Source organism: Macaca thibetana, chromosome 16 (assembly GCF_024542745.1).
Source record: "Macaca thibetana thibetana isolate TM-01 chromosome 16, ASM2454274v1, whole genome shotgun sequence".
In the NCBI taxonomy this organism is placed as follows: Eukaryota; Metazoa; Chordata; class Mammalia; order Primates; family Cercopithecidae; genus Macaca; species Macaca thibetana.
The window spans coordinates 22477173-22500378 of NC_065593.1; the positions used below are offsets into that span (position 1 = coordinate 22477173).

Sequence of the window (23206 nt, forward strand, 5' to 3'; positions counted from 1 at the left end):
CTACCCTGCATTCAAGCCCTTGTGCTCTGGCCTGGCCTTGCCTATCCCAGCTCCCAACCCACTCCTGGCCAAGCACAGTCAGGCTCATTTCTGCCTCTGAGTCTCTGCTCACCTCTCCCCTCTTCCCGAATGCCCTTGCTACTTCTCTGCAGCTGTCTACATTCTACCCATACTTCAAACGCCACAGAGTCCACCTGACTTCTGTGAAGCCCCTAGAGGGAAGTCCATCACCTGCTAGCTGCCAACACCACCACTAATGATGGCAACGCCAACAGTGCCATTTGCTGAGCATTTACTCTGGGCCAGGCACTGTGCTAAGTTGCTTACATGGGAAAGCTTATTTACTCCTTACTCCAACTCCAGGAAATCAGCATTGCTACCCGCTTCTTACAGAGGAGGAAATTGAGGCTCAGAGGCTAGGAGACTTGCCAAAGGTTACAGGGCTACTGAGTGGCAAAGCCACTTGCTCATCCCCAAGCCCATCCTCTTAGTCATTGGCGTTTTTTGCCACCTCTGACAGATACACTGAAGGCCGTCATGCTGCACACATCCAGGGGGCGCCCTGCCCTTTGTAGTCCATGGGAAAGGCTCCTCTGGGGCGGTGGGGTTGTGTGACTGTGTGGTGGCCCTGCGTAGATGGGGGCTTTGTTTTGAGTTGCACTATTGCGTTATTGCGGATTGCCTTGTCTTTCCACTTGAGCGAGCCTCAAGCCTGTCCCTTGACTTGTTCAATGACTGACTCATTCTCTTGGTTCTGCCCTGGGAGGAGGGAATGGGCCTGGGGAGAAGGGACATGAACAATCCAACTCTGGGCTCAAATTCCAACTCTGTAAACTCTGTAATCACCGGTCATTCAAGCTCGGCAAAGTCATAATCCTCTCAGAGTTTCTATATCAGTTCCTTGTCTGTGAAATGAGTCAATCAAACGAACTTCACAGAGCCGCCACAGAGATCAGTTGAAATGCAAAGTCTGTAAAGCGGCCTGTGTAGCTCTGGCAAGGGCAGGTACTCAGTAGATGGTAATGAACCCTGATGTGGACAGAGCGCCTGTTCTGTGTGGACACAGTGCTGAGTGCTGTAGATCTCATTTCATCCTCAGCACACCATGAGGAGGGCCCCCTTGAGTTTCTCACTCCGCAGGTGAGCACTAAGGTTCAGAGAGGTGAACTTACCCTGAGTCACGCAGACGGCTAGAGGCAGCACCGGGCAACTAGTGCGGCCAGCACAGGGCTTGGAACTAGTTTGTCTAACATCCTGATGCCCTTCACCAGGATGATATTCAAAGCATCTAGCGAACAGTAAATTACAATGGATGCAGGCCAGGATGCTGACCCTCCACCCCCACCCCTCCGCCCTGGTGCCCACCACTAGGCTCTACTGCCTCCCATTCTCAGGTCAAGCTCCTTCCCATATTCTTCCCCCAGAGATTCCAAGCTCCTTCGGGGCCAGCCCCTTGCCATGTCCCCTCTTCCTCCACATACTGTCAGGCACAGTGAGGTGCCCAATAATCAGGGGCTGTGTTGAATTCCAACAGGGATTTTCAAGAAGCAACAAGGAGACCTCAGGTGAGAGAGGAGGAGCAGAGCGAGGAATTCTGAGTCATGGGTGCTGACAGGGCATAGGTGCCCAAGGAGACAAGCGGGAAGTGCCCCTGGGGGAAAACTCACCTGGAGGTGGCACAGGCGGCTTTCTCCATGTTGTTGTTGATGTCTTTTCCCCCAGTCATTGTATACTGGTGGAATTTGGTCTTGAACAGAAATTTCCAAGGACAGGCCATCTCTATGGCTTTGCAAAGCAGGTCACTTATGTCACTTATCTGGATTTGAGCTCAGATGTTCTTCACTGTACGGCTGAAGAAGGGAAGCAGAGGTGAGGGGAGGTTGAAGAAGATTTTATAGAACAGGGCTTCTCAATGGGATTGGCTCACTGAAGAATTGATACGAACGCCAGCATGAGCCCCTTCATCAATGCTTTGCAACCTCTGTCTCTATTTCGGGGTTGGAATGGGGAGTCTTCTGACACAGACTTCAATTCTGTAAAGCCACTTAATAACCTAAAGGGAAAACAATGAACCACCCCCCCATCCCCATCTCCAGTTAACAAGGACAAACTATATGCACCATGAGCCTCCTTAGCGGGACCTGCTGGCCCAGCGGACCCAGCCAGGCTTCATCACTGGCCACAGACAGGGTGAGGAAGAGCCAGGAGGTCGCTGAAACAGGGGTGCCTTTGTCTGACCCTGAAAGACACTTTCCAGCAGCTCTTATTATCAACCGTAGTTTTAGGTCTGTTACTGGGGAAAGCGCTCAAGTTGTAGCTGCCTTTCTTTTAAAGATTTTGCAATTGTTGTTCTAACTCAGCATTATTTCTTGCTCCTCTTTTATTATGTGGGGAGGAAATATTTGTGAAAAATGCACTCATCCCTCGAAATCTGAGATCATCTCCTTTGAAACAGACAAGAGGAAGATCAAAGAGGCAGAAACTCTGTCTTTAGAAGACAGTATAGTGGATATGGTCCATGTAAGAATTTTTAGGCCAAGCGCAGTGGCTCACACCTGTCATCCCAGCACTTCTGAAGACTGAGGCAGGAGGATCGCTCGAGCCCAAGAGTTCGAGTTCAGCCTCGGCAACACAGGGAGACCTTGTCTACAAAAAATTTAAAAATTAGCCAGGCAGGCATGGTGTCTTGTGCCTGCAGTCCCAGCTACTCGGGAGGCTGAGGCAGAAGGACCACTTGAGCCTGAGCAGTCAAGGCTGTCTCAAAAAAAAAAAAAAAAAAAAAAAAAAGGGAAGGGAAGAGGAAAGGGAAGAGAAGAGAAGAAAGAAGGAAAGAGGGAAAGAAAGAAGGAAAGAAAGAAAAGAACTTATAGCCCCACAGTCCTGGGTTCAAATCCTGGAATTCCAGCTCTACCAGTTATGTGTCCTGGATCAAGTTATTTAACTGAAACTCATTTCTTCATCCATAAAATGGTTTAATATATTCATCTTACCAGGATTTGTGGGGAGGTTACATGTTATAAGGACTGAATAAGATAATCTATGTTAAAAAAATTCTTAGCAGACACAAACTCTCATTCTTAACTTTTCAGAAAGTTTTTCCTTGTCATGTAGCAACCACAGCTAATATTTGCAGAAAAGAAATCTGACCAAGATGCCATGTTCAAATGACCGAACCTCATGTTGGCATTTCTTTACCTAGACTTTCCAATACCTTCTCTCTGTAGGCAGAAAATTCCCACAATTTTCTGAGCCTTCTCATACAGGAAGAAACAAAACCCTCTCAAAACAGCCACTTCCCCAGAAATGAAGGCCACTCACCTTGCACCTGGCTGCACTGCCTCCCCGGGGTAAGGTCAGTCAAACCGAGAAGAGACCTGTGCCTTGAGAACTTCAGGACTGTCTAGAACTGCCCAGTCCCCTCACCAAAGGTGGCCAAGAGATTTTAAAGCAGCAACGATGTTGAGTTATCTGGGGCCAGAGCCTCAGTTTTCGACTCGCTGCAAAGTTATGAACACACTGGCAGCCAAGAAGTATTTATACTCACCCCATGCCATCCAGAGGGTTGTTTTTGCATAAAGGTTTCTTTTTTTTTTTTTTTTTTTTGGTTTGCAAAGGGAGTGCCCCCAGCTGGCGTAGAGTGAGCTAATTTATGACTGTGACTGCCAAGGACTGTGGGTGACCTGATCTTGCTGTTACATCACTCTGTGTGGTGTCTCTTCACCCATCCCAGCTCTTTCTGTTCCCAAGTCCAAGGTGGCAGTTCATCAGTAGGGTGGTTGCTAAGATAGAGGCACCGCGGAGCCAGGCTTTATTTGGCCAAGCCACATGGCCTCACTTTCAGCATCTGGGAGATTTTTTTCCTCAGCAGGGAGCTCTCCGGTTAATCCCTGTCCATCCTCTCACTTTTCCAGCTTGTGACGTGAGTCCAGGAAGCTGGGGGAATATTGACAGTATGGAACACGTTGGAAAATGCCCAGGGTCCAGAAGGCCAGTGATATTAGATGATGCCATTATTCCAGACAGGCCCTTGAACTAGTCACCTGAGGTTGTTGGAAGGGAAAGGAAGGAATGCTATTGGCACAGAGATGCCTCTGAGAAGTTGGTCTTACTAACATCTCATCCTTTTTTTTTTTTTTTTTGAGACGGAGTCTCGCTCTGTCGCTGGGGCCGGAGTGCAGTGGCCGGATCTCAGCTCACTGCAAGCTCTGCCTCCCGAGTTTACGCCATTCTCCTGCCTCAGCCTCCTGAGTAGCTGGGACTACCGGCGCCCGCCACCGCGCCCGACTAGTTTTTTGTATCTTTTAGTAGAGACGGGGTTTCACCGTGTTAGCCAGGATGGTCTCGATCTCCTGACCTCGTGATCCGCCCGTCTCGGCCTCCCAAAGTGCTGGGATTACAGGCTTGAGCCACCGCGCCCGGCCCTAACACCTCATCCTTTAGCACTAGGTAAGCTTTGGCAGAATGGCAAGTAGGATTATTTTCTACGGGGGGAAAAATTCCTTTTCTTGTAATGGAAATGATCACTTCTTATATGAAAAAGTGATAATTTCTTGTAATTTCATTTCATTTCATTTTATTTATTTATTTATTTATTTATTTATTTATTTATTTATTTTTGAGATGGGGTCTCACTCTGTCACCAAGACTGGAGCGCAGTGGCACGATCTCTGCTCATTGCAACTTCTGCCTCCCAGGCTCAAGCGATCCTCCCACCTCAGCCTCCCAAGTAGCTGGGACCACAGGCGCGCACCTCCATGCCCAGCTAATATTTCTGTGTTTTGGTAGAGACTGGGTTTCACCATGTTGCCCATGCTGGTCTCGAACTCCTGAGCTCAAGTGATCCGCCCACTTCAGCCTCCCAAAGTGCTAGGATTACAAGGGTGAACCACCACGCCCAGCCTATAATTTCATTCCTTATAATACCTCAAATACAGTATTCCTATACCTATGCATTTTTCCATCATAAAAGTAAAATAACAACTACCTTAGGAAGAAGTTGAGAAGCAAAGGGAAAAAAGTCACCCTTGATCTCACCATCCCAACACATTGTTGCCAGTGTCCACTCATTGCCTTCCTGTCTTTCCCAAGTTAAATTCAGCATAATATATTAACTTTGGGCCGGGCGCGGTGGCTCAAGCCTGTAATCCCAGCACTTTGGGAGGCTGAGACGGGCGGATCACGAGGTCAGGAGATCGAGACCATCCTGGCTAACACGGTGAAACCCCGTCTCTACTAAAAAATACAAAAAACTAGCCGGGCGAGGTGGCGGGCGCCTGTAGTCCCAGCTACTCGGGAGGCTGAGGCAGGAGAACGGGCGTGAACCCGGGAGGCGGAGCTTGCAGTGAGCTGAGATCTGGCCACTGCACTCCAGCCTGGGCGACAGAGCGGGACTCCGTCTCAAAAAAAAAAAAAAAAAAAAAAAATATATATATATATATATATATATATATAAAACTTTGTCAAAGATAAACTAAGAGCCACAAAAAGGACATCGATATCAGAGCTCAAGGATCTTTGCTGAGTGAATGAGTGGATGAATGAATGAAAAATAGGAATAAACTGGAATGAGTTTTAACATATCAAAGCCACCTTTCTTTCAGGCTTCAGCCGTTCAATTCAGGTAAATAGCACTCAGGGAAAGCATCAGAATCCTGGCCTTAGGGAGTGCAAGGCGTAGAAAAATAAATGGAGGCTGGGCGCCGTGGCTCACGCCTGTAATCCCAGCACTTTGGGAGGCCGAGGCAGGCGAATCATGAGGTCAGGAGATCGAGACCATCCTGGCTAACATGGCGAAACCCCGTCTCTAATAAAAAAAATACAAAAAATTAGCCGGGCACGGTGGCAGGCACCTGTTGTCCCAGCTACTCAGGAGGTTGAGGTAGGAGAATGGTGTGAACCCAGGAGGTGGAGCTTGCAGTGAGCCGAGATTATGCCACCACACTGCAGCCTGGGCAACAGAGCGAGACTCTGTCTCAAAAAAAAAAAAAAAAGAAAAGAAAAATAAATGGATAATTATAGTACAGAGTGATACCTGTAGTGATGGAGGGATGATATGGTGCTGATGTAGCTGGTTCTGCCTTGTTCAAGGAAAGTTTACAAGGGAGAGGACACCAGGGCAGGGTTTTAAGGGATGATTAGGAGTTTGCTGCATTCTATTCCCTGTAGCTGCTTTCACATATTCTGGCTATACCTGCAGCAAATGCATGTGTTAACCCATTTAATGCCCCCACCCAAGAGCCTCTGAGGGGAATACTACTACTTGCTATTCATGGAATTCTCAAGAATCCCATCTACTTGGCCTCAAAGCACTTCGTTGATTTTCCTTCAGAAAATGCAGTTATTCAGTTATTCGATCTGTCAAACATGTCACCTCGGGCTCCCCTCTAACGCAGCGTCTGCTTGATGTGGCATTCTTGACCTCTGGCAGGGTTTCAGTCAGCAGTTACTGTCTAAACTGAGCTTCAGGCTTGAGGACACATTTGGAATTAGCCAGCTGGGAAGGAAATATAATTTCTCCTCAATCCTCCAAAGTTCTTTGTTGGGAAAGACACTGTAACAAAAGACAGATTAATAATAGAGAAAAACAAGCAAGTTTGTTAATGTCTGTGATGCACACCACACAGGAGAAGCCTCAGTGAAAGTAACTCAATGCTGCGGCTTAGAACTCTGGCTTCCGGAGCATCTGCCACGAAGAGCAATGCATTTTAGAAAGTGACAAGATGGCTGGGTGCGGTGGTTCATGCCTGGAATCCCAGCACTTTGGGAGGCTGAGGTGGGCAGATTGCTTGAGGCCAGGAGTTCAAGACCAGCCTGGACAACATAGTGAGATCCGATCTCTACAGAAAAATTGAAAATAAATTAGCTGGGCATGGTGGCATGTCCAGCTACTGTAGTCCTAGCTACTCAGGAGGATCAGGTAGGAGGATCGCTTGAGCCCAGGAGTTCGAGGCTGCAGAGAGCTATGATCGCGCCTCTGCACCCCAGCCTGTCTCAAAAAAAAAAAAAAAAAAAAAAAAAAAAAAAGAAAGAAAGGAGGAAAGGAAAGAGGGAAAGAAAGAAAGAAGAGAAAAGTGACAAGACAAAGGAACGCAGTTGTAGGCTTCCAGGGGTGGGAAGTAGCGAGAAAGGAAACACGTGTGAGTGAGGTAAGGAGTAGGATAGCAAGGTTTGTTCGTATTTGTAGATGGTTCTGGTGCCATCTCTGAGCTGATAAAAGTTATCTTCTCATCTTGATGCTAGGAAAGCATCTTTCTCCAAGGAATGTTTATGGCTTGCTGCAGGCAGGTCAGGGCAGTTCAGATAGCCCTCTCACTAGCTGCTCTTTCTCAAATGCCTTCAGCTGGAAATAATCAGGATGCCACATCGGCATATTTGGGGGTGGCATGATCTGGTTTCCTCTAGCCTGAAAGGTCCCAGGTTCGAGGGACAGCTTCACTGTTGAACTGTCATGTGACCTTGGAAAAGCCACTTCTTTCTGGGCCTGACTTCTCTTGTGACAAATGGTGATAAAAATAAAAGTAGGTAAACAAGACACAAGAAAATGCTTTGAGCCATTAAGCAAAAAGGCAGCCAAGCAAGAATGTATTATCCTTGCTGGGGGTCAGAGAGTAACAACTGTTTTAAATTCCTGCTTTTAAATTCCCAGTCCTCTCTCTCCCTTTGTAACATTAAATTCATGTACGTATTTTTAATTTTTAATTAGAATAAATTTCACATAACATAAAATTACCGACTATTTTAAAGTGTAAAATTCAATGCTTTTTAGAATATTCACAATGTTGTATAACCATGACCACTATCCCAATCCTCTCTTAACCAGCAAATAGGAAGAGGAGGGGAGTAAAAATAGTGATAATGATTGTGATGATACAGAGAGGTTGGGAGACTCACCAAGGTCACACAGCAGACAGCCTTCAAGTCGGGACAAACAGTGAGCTTCTGGTACCCTCCCCAGAGCACCTGTCTGCAGGATCCAGGGCTGGCCCCCTACTGGAGGTTGGCAAGTCTCCTGCGACTTCCAGGACCTGCACGGCTGCCTTCCTCTTGGCCCTGCCCACCCAGCAGGCCACATTCCTGGGCCTCTTCTGATGATGGATGCGGCAGGTGAATTCTGCTGGGGAGAAATCAAAGAGCACCTTGAAGGGCAGGCGGGGGACAGGTGGGCCCCCCAGAGGGTGGCGATAGAGGTTCTGAGGCTGCTGTGGAGAAATGCCCTCCTCCCTGCCTTCCCGGGCTGTCCCGGGCACCATGCTGACAGCAACCGGCATGGGAATGTCTTGGGATCATTATCCTGGAACTGATTTTCCATTGAATCCATTTGATCTGTTTCTATGACAGGCTGTGAAGATGGTTCAGATTCAGTTAGCCCTTGGAAGTTAGCAACTTTGAAGCCCTTTCTACAAAAACAATGATCAGAGCTCACATTTACTGAGCAAGGCACTTAAACATACCGACCTTTTAATCCACACAACAGTCCTGTGGGATGGGAATGATCACTAGCCCCATTTTATAGATGGGGAAATTGCGTTTCAGCGAAGCCAAATGACTTGTCCAAGACCACGCAGTCAGGTGGTGGCAGGGCTACAACCCTGGAGTCCCAACTTGCACTTGCTCTGGCGCTTGCCCCATAAATATAGCCAGGCCCTGGGCTTTGCATTTATTATCTCAGTAATCCTCCAACAACGTTGTGTGGCAAGTACTATTATAATACTATCCCCAATTCACCAATAAGGAAACCGAGACACAGACAGTTTGAGCAACCAGCTCAATGTCACTCAGTCTGTAAGTGGCAAAGCTGAGGACTGACCCAGGTCTGAGAACTTGACTGGACCCCACTAGTATGCCCACTGTGTGTGTGCCCATTTTGCTACAGGTGAGTACACCCAGGAGCAAGGAGAGGTGACAATGAGGGAGTGGAAAACTGAGGCCAAGGTAGGAGCTGAGGATTACCTGGGGTTGAATGTTCTTCTCTCCATGTCAGTGTCTGGTGCCAGCTCTGTGCCAGGCCACGGAAGGAGGAGACGGAGTTCCTACTGTGTGCCCCACCTCACAGAAAGTGATAAAAATTTTATTTTAGAAATATATTTAAGGTTTAAAAAGAGCCAGTTTAAGGTAAAATGTTTAAGCAAATAACAGTATGGGTGCATGCAGATGTGACACAAATGATAAAGGTGGGACGTGAAGGAAACGCGGGGGGTGGCTCTTTCTCTCCATTTGTGTGTATGCATGTCACACGTCCTGTGGGGCCTTCACTCCACTGGGCTGTCAAAGGAAGGCATTGAGAAGAGGCACTCCTGGGACCCTCCCATTTCTGAGGCCCTAACAAGCTCGAGTCCCCAGACCCTGAGCCCCATGTCATTTGTCAAGTGACCACTGGAGGGCGTGAGTCACACAAATTCCAGCAGCTCCGAAGCTGAGGTCTTCCCAGGTTTCCACCACCTTGTGTGACTTGGAGATGACGGAAGTGAAGGGATTTTTACTGGAAATGCCCGGTAGTCACTCCAGGGTGGACAGGCCGAGGGTGGACCAGGGAGGTGGGCAAGCTTTGCTGAGTCCCTGGAGTGTGACTCACGTTGGCTTGTGTAGGCCTGGCACTTTGCTGGTGTTCCAGCCAGGAATTTCTTTTAAAAGTCTCATTTCTTGTCAAGCCTCCCCAGAACATCCTCCCTTCCCTGCCCTCCCATGTTGCTTCCTGGGTGCCTGTCCTTCTAGGTTGAGAAATAACAAACAGAGTGGCACCTGGGGTGGTCACAGGGTGTGATGGTTCAAGGGGCAAGATTCAGGGGCAAGTAGTGTATCTGGGAAGTACAGGGGACATCAGGAGGGGAATGAGAAAGTGAGACAGAAAAAGGAAGGCAGCTGATAAAGGTGCTATAGGCCAGCTTTCACAATTTGCAACTAGGCTAAGCCCCACCAGGAAACTTGAAAAATGGTACGGAACACAGGGCTTCGAATGATCCCACCCGAGGGGCCAGGGGCTCGGCTACTGGCCCAGCAGTTCCAGAGCATCCCTCACTGAGGCTGTTCCCAGGGAGGTTAAACTCGCAAGGCCTGCTGTGAGCAGAACAGCCTTCCTTGGTTCTGGAAAAGCCCTCTGGAATTCACAAAGTGCACTGGAATGAGATGAGGACAGACGTCGCTGCTACAGGGGGGTTAGAATTAGGCCAAATGGAGGAAGAGAGGTGTTTGATCACCTTCTCCCCAGGTACAGCCTCTGAGGGTGCTGGATGCTGATCCAAGAAGTTCTAAATGCCAAGAACTTCAGCTAAGCCCACCCTCTTGTATCCTTCCCTAAGAAGCACTGCATCTTTGGTTAGGCCACATGAGCCCTCCCGGCCTCCTTTTCCTCACTTAAGGGTCTCTGAGGCTTTTCCAGCTGTCATATCTGGGCTTTCTGAGTCTCCTCACCTCATATATATCTGGTCTTTGATGCTTCTGGAAAAGTGACCTTCCCCACCAGAGTGCCCCTGAAAGGCAGAATGCAGCAACGACTGGCAGCTTCTGTAGAGCCTGGCCACTGTGTGTCCAGAGATGTCCGGAGCATCGCTCTCTATGAGAGTCAGGAACGACCCAGGTGATCAGCATAAAGAAAGACACACCAGGCCGGCTTTATAGTGAACCATTACGTGGCCCGGTGTGGTAGCCCATGCCTGTAATCCTAGCATTTTGGGAGGGCAAGATGGGAGGATCACTTGAGCCCAGGAGTTTCAGACCAGCCTTGCCAACACGGCAAAACCCTGTCTGCGCAAAAAATAAAAAAATTAGCCAGGCGTGGTGGTGGACAACTGCAGTCCCAGCTACTCAAGAGGCTGAGGTGGGAGGATAGCTTGAGACCAGGAGGTCGAGGCTGCAGTGAGCTGTGATTGCGCCACTGCACTCCAGCCTGGGCAACAAAGTGAGACCCTGTCTCAAAAAAAAAAAAAAAAAAGAAAGGATTTATTTAGCTGGGCATGGTGACAAGCACCTGTAGACCTAGCTACTGACTGAGGTGGGAGGATCACGTGAGCTGAGGAATTAGTGAGCTATGATTGCACCATTGCACTCTCCAGCCTAGGCAACAGTGAGACGCTGGTCTCCTGAAAAAAAAAAAAAAAAAGGAGTCTTTATGATAAGAAATAATGTTCATGGTGTCAGTAGCAAAATAATAACCCCGACCATGTAAAATAAAGACAGAAAAAAAATGTGGGGAAAAAAATACTAAAATCTTAAAAAGTGGTAGAATTATGGGCAATAGTTATCTTTTCTTTACCCTTCTCTGTATTTGCTATCTGGACATATGTTAGCTTTATAATATAAAAAGTGGATCCTTACTTTTTGAGCTACTATCTCAGACATGCGACTGTGCCAGTAATTCACCTTTCCCAAAGGAAAGGAGCTTCTAGTGTCCATTTTCATTACAGAAGGCACAGAGAGGGCAGCCACCCCTGCCCCTGGCTATTCTGCAGGAGTTACACTGGTTTTCTGAGCGTCGTCCATGAGTTTTCCAAGCTGGGCCCTGGGGATCCAGTGGTGAGTGACGGCAGACAAGCTGGCTCGCTCTCTCCCTCCCTCCTCTGCCGCTAGTAGAGATGGCAAGATGAGTCCCAGAGCCTGTTGGAGGCAGTGCATTTGGGGGAGAGAGGCTGCCTCCTTAAAGACAGAGTAGAAACCAGGGGGACAGGCCAAGTGCATCAAAGTGCTTGGACACTTGGCCAAAGCCGAGCGGCTCACTCTTGAAACAGAGGTGGGGTCTGGCTCTTTGTGGGTGAAGGAAGGATGGGAGGAAGGGAGGAAGGGTAATTCCTCCAGCAATTTGAGTGGGAGGCTGTGGGGGCCAAGCTATTAATAACAGCAGAGGCCACTGTCAGGCAGACTCAGGGACAAATCTCAGGCCTGCCACCTAAATTCATCTGTGGGCCTTGGAGCGGTTACTCTTGGTTTCAGTTTGCTTATCTGTAAAGTGTGGATGATCACAGAGTCCCCACCTCCTCGAGCCTTGGGGAGGAGTAGTGAGATGATTGTACACAGCGCCTGCCCTGCAGTTCAGCTTGAGCACGCTCCTATCTTGCCAGAGCCAGAGCGTAGCTGTAGCTGTAGCTGTAGCTTTAGCAGAGCAGCAGCAGGGAGCTGGATAGCTCTGCCTACTGCTATTCTCCCAGCACCTGGTACATGCCGGAGCTCAAGAAACAATGCCCAACTGACTGCCAGGGCCTTTTTATGTGTTATCTCATGCATTCCACACCACCACGCTGTGAGGTGAGCTGTGTCAACCCTATTTTACAGATGACAAAAGTGAGGCTTAGGGAGATTAAATAATTTTTCCCAAGATTATACAGCTAAAGCTGCAGAACTATGATTCAGGTCCATTTGATTCCAAATGCATCTGGGAGGAGCATCTTAGGGGCGCCGCCGGGCTGAGGCTAAAGGTAGCCCTCTCTCACCCAAGACCAAGCTCCTGTGGATGACGACTGTTTAAAGGGCAAACACAGCTCCAGGGGAAGAGGTGGGAAAATCAGGGAAATGATCTGTGATGCTGTCAGGGCCCTGGAGGAAGGACTGAGCAATGCGGGAGTTCCCCAGGGGCTCCTGGGAGGGCCCAAGAGGCCAGGTGGGGACAGGGTTGGGCAGGAAAGCCTGGAAGAGTGCTCTCAGAGGAGGTGACAGTCCCCAACAGGAAGAAAGGCTGTCTTTCTGCTGAGCTTACAAGGGAGGCTCCCATACTGGAAGAAAGAACCTTGAACTTCTGCTTCCAACACCTGTGTCTAGCCTGTCTCATCCTGACCTGCATTTCAGAGCTCCCCGTGACTCCAGGAGCTCTCCAACAAGCCATGCCTTAGCACACACTGTTCCCTGTAGCTGGAATGTCCCCGACAGCTCCCTGGCCTACCCTTGCCCTAACTCGAATCCCCTTCAGACTCTGCTTCACTTCGTGGCATTGTTGCCTCTAGGGGCTCCCCTGACCCTCCACCCTCAAGCCTCTTGGGGTGCCCCAAATCCCTTGGGCTCCCCTTTCCTCAACACTGATCCCACTATTTTAATTGTGAGCTCACTGGTGTGTCTCTTTTAGTAGACACAAGCTTCCCAAGGCCAAGATCATGTCTCACACATCTCTGCAGCACCAGCAGCATGCCTGGCCCAGAGTAGGTGCTCAGAGGACTTTGTTTTGTTGAGATAAAAGTCATGTGCCATAAAATTCCCCCTTTTAAAGAGTATAATTCAGTGGTTTTTAGTATATTCACAAAGTTATGCAACCATCATCACTATCTAATTCCAGAACGTTTTCATCACCCCAGATAGAAACCTCGTACCCTTTAACAGTCACTCCCCACTTCTCCCTTACCCCCAACTCTTAGAAACCACTAAATCCACTTTTTTTCACTATAGATTTGCTTATTTTGGATGTTTTATATCAATGGAATCATACAATATTTGGCCTTTTGTGTCTAGCTTATTTCACTTAGCATAATGTTTTCAGGATTCGTTCACGTGACATGTTTAAGTTCTTTGTTCTTTTTTATGGCTTAGTAATATTCCACTGTATGGATATACCACATTTTATGTATCCATTCATCAGTTGATGGTCATTTGGGTTGTTTCTATTTTTTGGTCACTGTGAATATTGCTGTTCAAATATAAACATTTGAGTATAGGTTTTTGTGTGAACATGTACTTTCAATTCTCTTGGAGTAGAATTGTTGGGTCATAGGGAAACTTTATGTTCGACTCTTTTGGGGAACTGCCAGACTATTTTCTGAAGTGGCCGCTGCACCATTTTACATCACTACCATCATAGGAAGAGGGTTCCAATCAGTCTACATCCTTGACAACACTGATAATGAGCTTTCTTTTTTTTGTTATATAGCTTCTAGTGGATGTGATGTAGCCAATGGACCATTGATGAATTAGTGAGTGACAAGCTGATGGATGGACGGATGGGTGGATGGATGGATGGATGGATGGATGGATGGATGGATGAATGGATGGACATATGGGAGTAGATACTTGACCCTGAGTTCTGAGCTCTGATTTTGGTGGGAGAGCCTGCTTCCCTGAGGACCTGCATCAAGTAGAGACATAGCAACCTGCAGCCTGCCCCTGACCATTGTGGTTCCAGATGCCCAATCTGCCTTCGTCCTTGGTGGCTTTTAAGCACACAGGTGACCTGGATTCTCCTAAGCCTGTGGAAGGCCTTGGAGGGGGCCCCATTCTGGGTGACACAAGTTCTGTTACTCATCAGTTTCAATTTCTTCTTCTGTGAAATGGAAAGAGAAAGAGAAAAGGCACACAAGTTTCTGCAGAGGGTGTGGCACATAGCAGGTCCGCAATAAATGGGAGCTTTCTTTTTCCAGTCTGTTTCTCATCCAATGTGTATATAAATGCCGCTCCACTAATTATCTACTGGAAAAGAGCTTGAGAAGTGGGGCAGTGGAAAGGGTGGGGGACAGGGAAAGCCAGGTAAGAGATTTACATATGGCAGGAAGCTGCAGCAAGTCATCGAGGGAGTGGGAGCCACAGAGCAACCCTGGGAGGATCGTCACAGGCTTCGGAAGGGGATCTCCTCCCGGTCATTTGCATCCCCAAGCACGACTCTTACTGTAAGGAAGACCTGAGCCTCCTAGTTAGGCCTTTGGATGGGCGTGGAGAGAGGGCAGCATCTAACTAGTGCTGATCTAAGATCATCTCGGGTCCCCAGGCAAACCCCACAGAAGGGTGAACCAGATTCCAAGGCCAGTGAATTTTATCCATTGTGCCAACCTTCATAGACAGGGAATGACTGCTCAGAGATTCGCAGTGAGATGGACGTTAAAGTTCTGTATTTTTAAGACTCAGTAGGAAAAAGTAACCACCCGCATCTGCCCTGGGCAGATGACCAATGACCCGTATTTACTGCCCCTGTTCTAGACCAGTATAAGATTAGCTGTCTGTTGGGTAGTTCCCATGTAAATAGTTTCTTACTTGGGGCAGTCGAAAGGTCAGGAGGGAAAGAAGAGGGGATTAAAATAAATTGCTAGAACAGGGGACTGGTAGCGGCAGCGGTGCACTCGAGGCTCCAGGCTGCAGTGAGCACTGAGCACTTAGTTTATGGAGTGCTCAGCTGAGGTTGTCACTAACCGCTTACGAGAGGCCAGCGGCGCCGTGAGCCAGGCCCACTTCAGGAAGATTCTTGGCTTATCTGTGGGATTCAGCTTCCTCATATGTAACATGGGGACAATGGGGATATATGGCACAGGGCTGCTGTTTATCTTGCCAGATGATCTCATGCACATGGATGAAGAAGGGAATGTGGGAAATACATGCTCCCAGTCTTACCAGAAGGGAAAACTGAAGCCTGCAGTGGGGGTTGGAAGAGGTGGAGAAAATGCAAGAAACACAGACAGCTTTGTGATTGCAAATTTGTTCCAGGTCCTGGTTGCAATTAATTCTATATTAATTGCTTTGTCTTTAGTACTTAACTCCTATCTGGAAGAACTCCTCATTAGTCCATCTGCCCTGGCATGGCCCACTTCTGAGTGGCTTTTCTCCCTGCTGTGTATCATGTGACCCCTCCAGTTGCCTGGACAAGTGTGGGTATGTCACCAGGGAGCAGCCAGTGGCCTCAGAGGTACCCTGGTGGACCCTCAGGCCCTGCAGGTTTGAACTGGAGACAGAGGAACAGCGGTTGATAGCAGAGTTGATATCCAAAAGCCTCCCAGAGAGATGATGGACAGAGCTGCAGGCAGAAGAAGCCTGCAGTGGGGAGTACAGCGCAGGTTGCTGCAGGAGGAGCAGGGACCGAGGGGCTGAGCTCCAGACCAGGACGCCACAGCCAGGCAGGGTGGAGAGAACCCAGGCCCTGGAGAGAACTGCCTTCAGGGTCCCAAATTCTCCCCAGGCTGCATGATCCCTGCCATGTGGTCCAGCTTCCTTATTGCCCAGTTTTACCATAACCTCTTGCTCACTGGAAGAACCTGTGTGAGGAACTTGCATTTTTGCAGCTACGTGACAGAGTCTGGTACATGTACTATTGGTTAATTGAGGAAGTCTGCTATTTTATGGTACAAATGAGAGCAAGCAGTTTGCAGGCCTTGAGGAAGGAGAGGCATACGGACTATGATAAGGAATGACCCTGGAAAGCACCCCAATACTGCATTGGCTGGGGTGGGCTGAGGAAGCTAATAACTTTGCCAAATTTCGTTGGAAAGGCTATCAACCTTTTTACAGCCCTATAATGACTTTATCAAATCACTGCTTTTACGATCTCTTGGTGAGCTTGTCAATCGAAAGAGGTTGAATGGCTCGCATGAGGTTACATGGCAGTTACCGTCTAACTCAGAGAATCCTTCAGGAAGACCCTCAGCTCCCCTACTACCTTCCACATACCCAAGCTGCTGTCTGTCTGAATATGCTTTTCCCCATGTAATTCAGAGTGTCAGGAGGATGGGGGAGGATTCTCAGGACAAGTGGCACTAAACAGGGTTTGGTTTGTTTTTGTTTTTGTTTTAAGACAGGGTCTCGCTCTGTCGCCCAGGCTGGAGTACAATGGTGTGGTCACAGCTCACTGCAGCCTCAACCTCCTGGGCTCAAGTGATCCTCCTGCCTCAGCCTCCTGAGTAGCTAGGACTACAGGTGCATGTCACCACCCCTGGCTAACTTTTTTTTTTTTTTTGGTAGAGATGGGATCTAGATTTGTTGCCCAGGATGATCTCAAACTTCTGGGCTCAAGAGATCTGCCTACCTCAACATCCCAAAGTGCTGGGATTACAAGTGTGAGCCACCACGCCTGGCCTGAGCATCTTTTCACATGCTTGTAAAAAGCATGTAAAATGTCTTTATCTTCCTTGGTGAAGGGTCTACTCAAACCTTTGCTCAATCTTTAAATTTGTTTTTGTTTTTGTTTTTGTTTTGAGAAGGAGTCTCATTCTGTCACCTAGGCCGGATTGCAGTGGCACAATCTTGGCTCACTGCAATCTCTGCCTCCCAGATTCAAGCGATTCTCCTGCCTCCGCCTCCTGAGTAGCTAGGACAACAGGCGTCTGCCACCATGCCCGGCTAATTTTTGTATTTTTAGTAGAGACAGGGTTTCGCCATGTTGACCAGGCTGGTCTCGAACTCCTGACCTCAAGTGATCCACCTGCCTTGGGCTCCCAAAGTGCTAGGATTCTACCGTGCCTGGCCCCAGTCTTTAAATGTGTTATTCGTTTTCTTACTGTTGAGTTTTGTGGATTCTTTCTGTAGTCTGGGTCCAAATCTTTTGTTGGATATGGGGTTTGCAAGTATTTCCTCCCAGTCTTTTCAGTTTCTTAAAGTGTATCTTGCAAAGCAAAATTGTTAAATTTCAATGAACTACAACTTGTCGATGTTGTTTTGTGTGGATCACTGAGCAAGGCTTTGAAAAATGTATTCATTGAGCTAACAAGGAAAGAAAGGGAGTTCTAGGCAAAGCAAACAGGACATGCAAAGGCATGGAGACCTGAAAAAGTGGGCTGGAGTTGGGGAATTCTGAGTACAGTTGACCCTTAAACAATGTGGGGGTTTAGGGGAACTGACCCCTGCACAGTCTAAAATCTGTGTATAACATTTGATTCCCCAAAAACTTTACTAATAGTCTACTGTTGACCAGAAACCTTACCGATAACATAAATAGTTGATTAACACGTATTTTTATATGTATTATATACTGTATTCTTACAATAAAATAAGCTAGAGAAAAAAAGTTATTAAGACAATCATAAGTGGCCGGGCAGGGTGGCTCATACCAATACCTTAGGAAGTTGAGGCAAGAGGATCACTTAAGGCCAGAAGTTTGAGACTAGCCTGGGCAACAAAACGAGACCCCGTCTTTATAAAAAAATTTTTTTTAAATTAACGGGGCACATTGGTGCATGCGGAGTAGCTAGTCCCAGCTACTTGGGAGACTGAGGTGGGAGGATCACTTGAGCCCAGGAGTTCAAGAGTACAGTGAGCTATGATTGCACCACTGTACTCCAGCCTGGGCAACCCAGCAAGACCCTGTCTCAAAAAAAGAAAATCCTATAGAAGGGAAAATATATTTACCATTCATTAAGTGGAAGTGGATCACAATAAAGGTCTTCATCCTTGTCATCTTCAGGTTGAGTAGGTTGAAGAAGAGGAGTGGTTGGTTTTGCCATCTCCTCTCAGGGATGGCAGAGGCAGAAGAAAATCCACTTATAAGTGAGCCCATGAGTTCAAACCCCTGTTGCTCAAGAGTCAACTGTAGCTCAATATTGCTGAACTACAATATTGTACACTTAATATTGATACACTACAAAATAGGTATACTCCTCAGTACCAATTTTCTGTATTAGTTGATATGCGTTGTTTTATAAAGGAGTATGTGAGACTGGGTAATTTACAAAGAAAAGAGGTTTATTTGGCTCACATTTTGCAGGCTGTACACAAAGCATAGTGCTGCCATCTGCTTCTGGTGAGGGCCTCAGGAAGCTTACAATCATGGCAGAAGGCAAAGGGGAGCCGGCATATCACATGGTGAGAGGGAGCAGGAGAGAGGGCTGTCGGGGGGCAGTCCCCAACTCTTTTTAAAAACCAGATCTTGCATAAACTCAAGAGTGAGAACTCACTCATTAACATGAGGATAACCTCAAGCCATTCATGAGGCTTCCGCCCCTATGACCCAAATACCTCCCCACCAGGGCCCACCTCCAACATTGGGGATCACATTTCAGCATGAGATTTGGAGGGAACACTATGATTATAGTATGTGCATCCATGTGTGTATCTGTGCATGCATGTGACTGGGAGGGGAAGGGAAATGACTGAATCATAGAAGGAACCAGATCATAGGCTCTTGGGGGCTGTGCCAAGGAGTGTGGGCCCATCATCCTAAAGGTAAGAGAGCTACCAAGGAGTACGGCAATTGCTTACTTTTATTTTTATTAACTTTTTTATTATAAGAATATATATGGCTGGGCACAGTGGCTCATGCCTGTAATCCCAGCACTTTGGGAGGCTAAGGAGGGTGGATCACTTGAGTCCAGAATTTCAAGACCAGCTCAAGCAACATGGTGAAACCCCGTCTCTATAGAGCAAAACGCTGATTAAAAAATTAGCCAGGTGTGGTGGTGTATGGCTGTAGTGCCAGCTACTCCGGAGGCTGAGGTGGGAGGATCACCTGAGCCTGGGAAGTTGAGGCTGTGGTGAGCCAAAATCACACCGCTACACTCCAGCCCAGTTGACAGGAGTGAAACTCTTTTCCCAAAAAAATAATAAAAGAAGTATATATAATTTATTGTAGAAAAATATAGATCCACAAAAAATATGATTAAAACTCTATATAATTCTACTACCCAGAGGGTAGTTACACTATTACCATTTTGGCTGGTTTTTCTATTCACACACACACACACACACACACACACACGTAATTTTTCTATAAAAATGAGGATCACTCCATATACACTGTTCTGTAATGTGGTATTGTTTTTGCTTAATAAATAATATATGTGGCTGGTTTTCCATGCCATTATTCTTTTACTGTATCATTTTTTGTTAAGATAAACTTATTTCCTTTATTATAATTTAATGTAATTTTTCATGCATTCAAATTAAAGCATTACATTACAAATGTAATCTTATGAATTACCATGGACTCCCATATGGCTACAGGATGAGAAAAACCTACTCCCATCATCTCTGTAGGCTAGCATATATTTAGTTCTTATTATGCGCTAGATACTGTTCTTTATGTGCAGTAACTCCTACAGCCGTCAAAACAGTTCTCTGAGATAGTGATATTATTATCGTCATGTTACTATGGGGAAAGGCACAGAGAGGTTCAACAGCTTACCCAAGGTCACACAGGTGATGAATGGAAGAAGTAGGGCTGGAAATGTTGGAGATGGACTTGATGATGAAGGCATATGGAAGATGAGGGAGCAGAGGTGATAGCAGTGACTCCTGGGTTTCTGGCTGTTGAGACTGGGGGGCAGGGATGCCCCTGACTGAGATAGGAAAGGCAGGCCGAGGAACTAATTTAAGAGAAGGATAAAATCAGGAAGTCTATTTTGGAGGCATTAATGTTAAAGGACCTGTGAGACATGAAAATGGAAATGAACAAATGACTATAGAACAAACAAGTGCATGAATGAATTGATGAATGACAAATTCCCAGTGATATGGTTTGGATCTGTGTCCTTGCCCAAATCTCATGTCAAATTGTCACCCTCAGTGTTGGAGGTTGGCCTGGTGGGAAGTGATTGGATCATGGGGGTGGATTTCCCTGTTGGTCTGTTTTCGTAATAGTGAGTGAGTTCTCATGAGATCCAGCTGTTTTAAAAGTGTGCAGCACCTCCCCCTTTTGCCTTCTGCCATGAGTAAAAGCTTCCTGAGGCCTCCCCAGAAGCAGGTGCCAGCATCATGGTTCCTGTACAGCCTGCAGAACTGTGAGCCAATTAAACCTCTTTTCTTTATAAATTACCTAGTCTCTGGTATTTCTTTCTTTCTTTCTTTTTTTTTTTTTTTTTTTTTTTTTTTGAGACAAGGTCTTGCTCTGTTGCCCAGGCTGGAGTGCAGTAGCACAATCTCGGCTCACTGCAACCTCCGCCTCCCGGGTTCAAGCGATTCTCCTGCCTCAGCCTCCTGAGTAGCTGGGACTACAGCTGCCTGCCATAACACCTGGCTAATTTTTGTATTTTCAGTAAAGTCTGGGTTTCGCTATGTTAGTCAGGCTGGTTTTGAACTCCTCACCTCAGCTAATCCACTCGCCTTGGCCTCCCAAAGTGTTGGGATTACAGACCTGAGCCACCGCACCTGGCCTAGTCTCAGGTATTTCTTTACAGCAATGTGAGCATGGACTCATCAGGCAAGATTATTCTCAGCACAGCAACAGACAGATCTGGCCCGTCACGTTAGGAAACCATAAGCTGAAGTGTAATGATGGGAAGGTTCACAGCTGCTTACAGCAGGCCAGGGCGGAGAGGACGCATAGACACACAGGATAGGGGCAGGTTATTTTCAGTGATGTTTATCAAGTACCCGAGATCCAGCAGCTGCTCCATCTGGGAGTGGCTGCTGCTTTCTCTCCTGGGAAGATTCCTTCCGATCTTGGGAGTAGGATTTGGGGTGAAGGCCGTGTGCAGAACTGGGTCCTGCCACCCCAACACCCTGCTGAGAACAAGGCGCATTCCTTAGCACTCAGAGTAGGAGGGAGGCGGAGGGATGGGGAGGCTTCAATCCCCTTTCTCAGGAGACAAAGGGCTCTTCATGATTTAATTAAAATGCCCATCAAAACCTCAGAAGATAGGGGTTAGTTGAGATGAAATAAAAATAGTTGGAGTGAACACATTACAATTTCATTTCATTTCAGGGATATCTATGAGGTTCTAATATTAGAGAGAGACTTAATCCATCACTAAATTCCCATCTGGCCTGCCACATTGGGGGCATTTCTGAAGATGTCCAAATTCCGTTTGGAGAGGCCTGGAGAGTCCTCTGTCCTTTGTTTCTCTGTTCGAGGAGAACCACAGAGTGTGACAGTGTCTGGTATGTGGCAGACACTCAATCAATATGTGCAGAAGGAAGGAGGGAGTTCCTTCTCTACTCCTTTAAGCTTCAGATTTAGAATTTACCTAATCTTGGGGTGAGACAAAGCTCAAGACCTCCACAGAGGTTTCCTTTGCATGGACAACTTTTCCTCTAGATAACACATGACTCACTTCCCTGCACTTCCAGTCTTTGCTCACGCATCACCTCCTCACTAAGGCCAGCCTTGCCACCCCTACTTAAAATGACAGTCCTCCTTCCCCCAACCCTCCTGACCCCCGCAACCTTGCTGTGCGCATCTCCCCCAGAGCTCAACCTCACACCTTACATCATTTACTTATTATTTGTTCATTGTTTCTCCTCACTAGAATGAAGGCCCCACAAAAGCAGGGATTTTTGTCTGTTTTGCTCATGGATGTATAAGTGCTGTGCATAGTGCTTGCCTCAATAAATATCTGTTGGACAAATGCATTGATTAATAAGGCAGAGGAGAAATTTTTTGTTAATTGCAATTACTGTTGCTTTCCAAAGAGAGCAGACCCTAAGGATAATCCTGGGATGATGGAGCCCACAGACCTGAAGGTACCTTATCCCCAGGCGCAACTGCCCCACAGACTCCGGGTGCTCAGGAATAAACCCCAAGTCAGGGAATGAAGTACTCCTCCAGCATCAACTTGAGGGCCAAGGCCCTGCCTCCACACCCACTCCCTGACTCGGTGCCCACCAGCCAAGTCCAAACCCACACAAGTTGTTCCCACTCTGGAAATGGTGTGGGAAAAAACCAACATCCAGTGCCAGATATCAGTGTGATGTACACAAAAGCTGCTTTTTTGCCTTTTGCAGATGCAGAGTGGCTGCCCAGGCTCACGTAGCCAGAAAGCAGGCCCTGGGGAGCGGTCCAGGAAAGCGCTGGACAGTAGTCATCTGTCTGGAAAATATGAGCCCACAGTCTGATGTCTTCAAAACCTGAGCCAGGTCACCCCTTCTCTTTCACTGACAGAAATAAACAGTTCTTGGTCTTGAAATACACAGGACTTTCCCCAGTTACTGCTGCTGCTAGCACTGGCTTACTTAGTCTTTCATGGTTTAGAGTCTGTTTTCCTCCGGAAGCAAAAATTTGGCTTGAGTGATATGAAGAGTAATGAAAACATTTTAAAATGCAAAGCTGGGTTCTTTTTCCCGAGGGTAACTTTTTGGAAATCTCTAGTTTTTCCAGCAACAGCTGAAAACTTGAGGCCTAGTGGAAACTCTGTGTTATAAAGTCAGAGAACTCCACAGATGGAAAGAATCAACCTCCTTTCCCTGGATACCCTTCATTTTAGAGCTGATGACGCCAGATGAATGCAGCCTAGAGCATCTAGACGCACTCCCCTTCATTTCTTCCTCCTGATGCATAGTCTAGAGACTTTGAAAACACTACAGGTGTTCAGATTCCGTTTAAAGACTAGAGCGCGACATTAAATGCAGCCTTCCTATCACAATGTACAGGGGAAAGATGGTCTTTTCACTAAATGGTACTGGAACAATCGGATTTTTATATGAACTAGAGTGAACATTGACTCCTACCTCAAATCAAACAGAAAAAGGAATTAAGATGGATCATAGACCTAGATGTGAAAAGTAAAGCAATAAAGCTTCTAGAGGAAAACAGGAGATTATCTTCATGACCTTTGGGTAGGCAAAGATTTCTTAAACAGAACACAAAAAGCACTAACCGTAAAGAAGAGAT

General features: G+C 47.1%; 1 protein-coding gene across 1 annotated transcript in view; it reads right to left on the reverse strand.

Annotated features, from left to right (window-relative positions):
* NOS2 (nitric oxide synthase 2) overlaps positions 1-1836 on the reverse strand; it is a 41967-nt gene extending 40131 nt beyond the window's left edge. Inside the window, exon 1 of the mRNA XM_050763279.1 lies at positions 1668-1836. Coding sequence (XP_050619236.1) covers positions 1668-1777 — 110 coding nt within the window. The 5' untranslated portion in view covers positions 1778-1836. The remainder of the gene's footprint in view (positions 1-1667) is intronic.
* Between the last annotated feature and the right edge of the window lie 21370 nt (positions 1837-23206).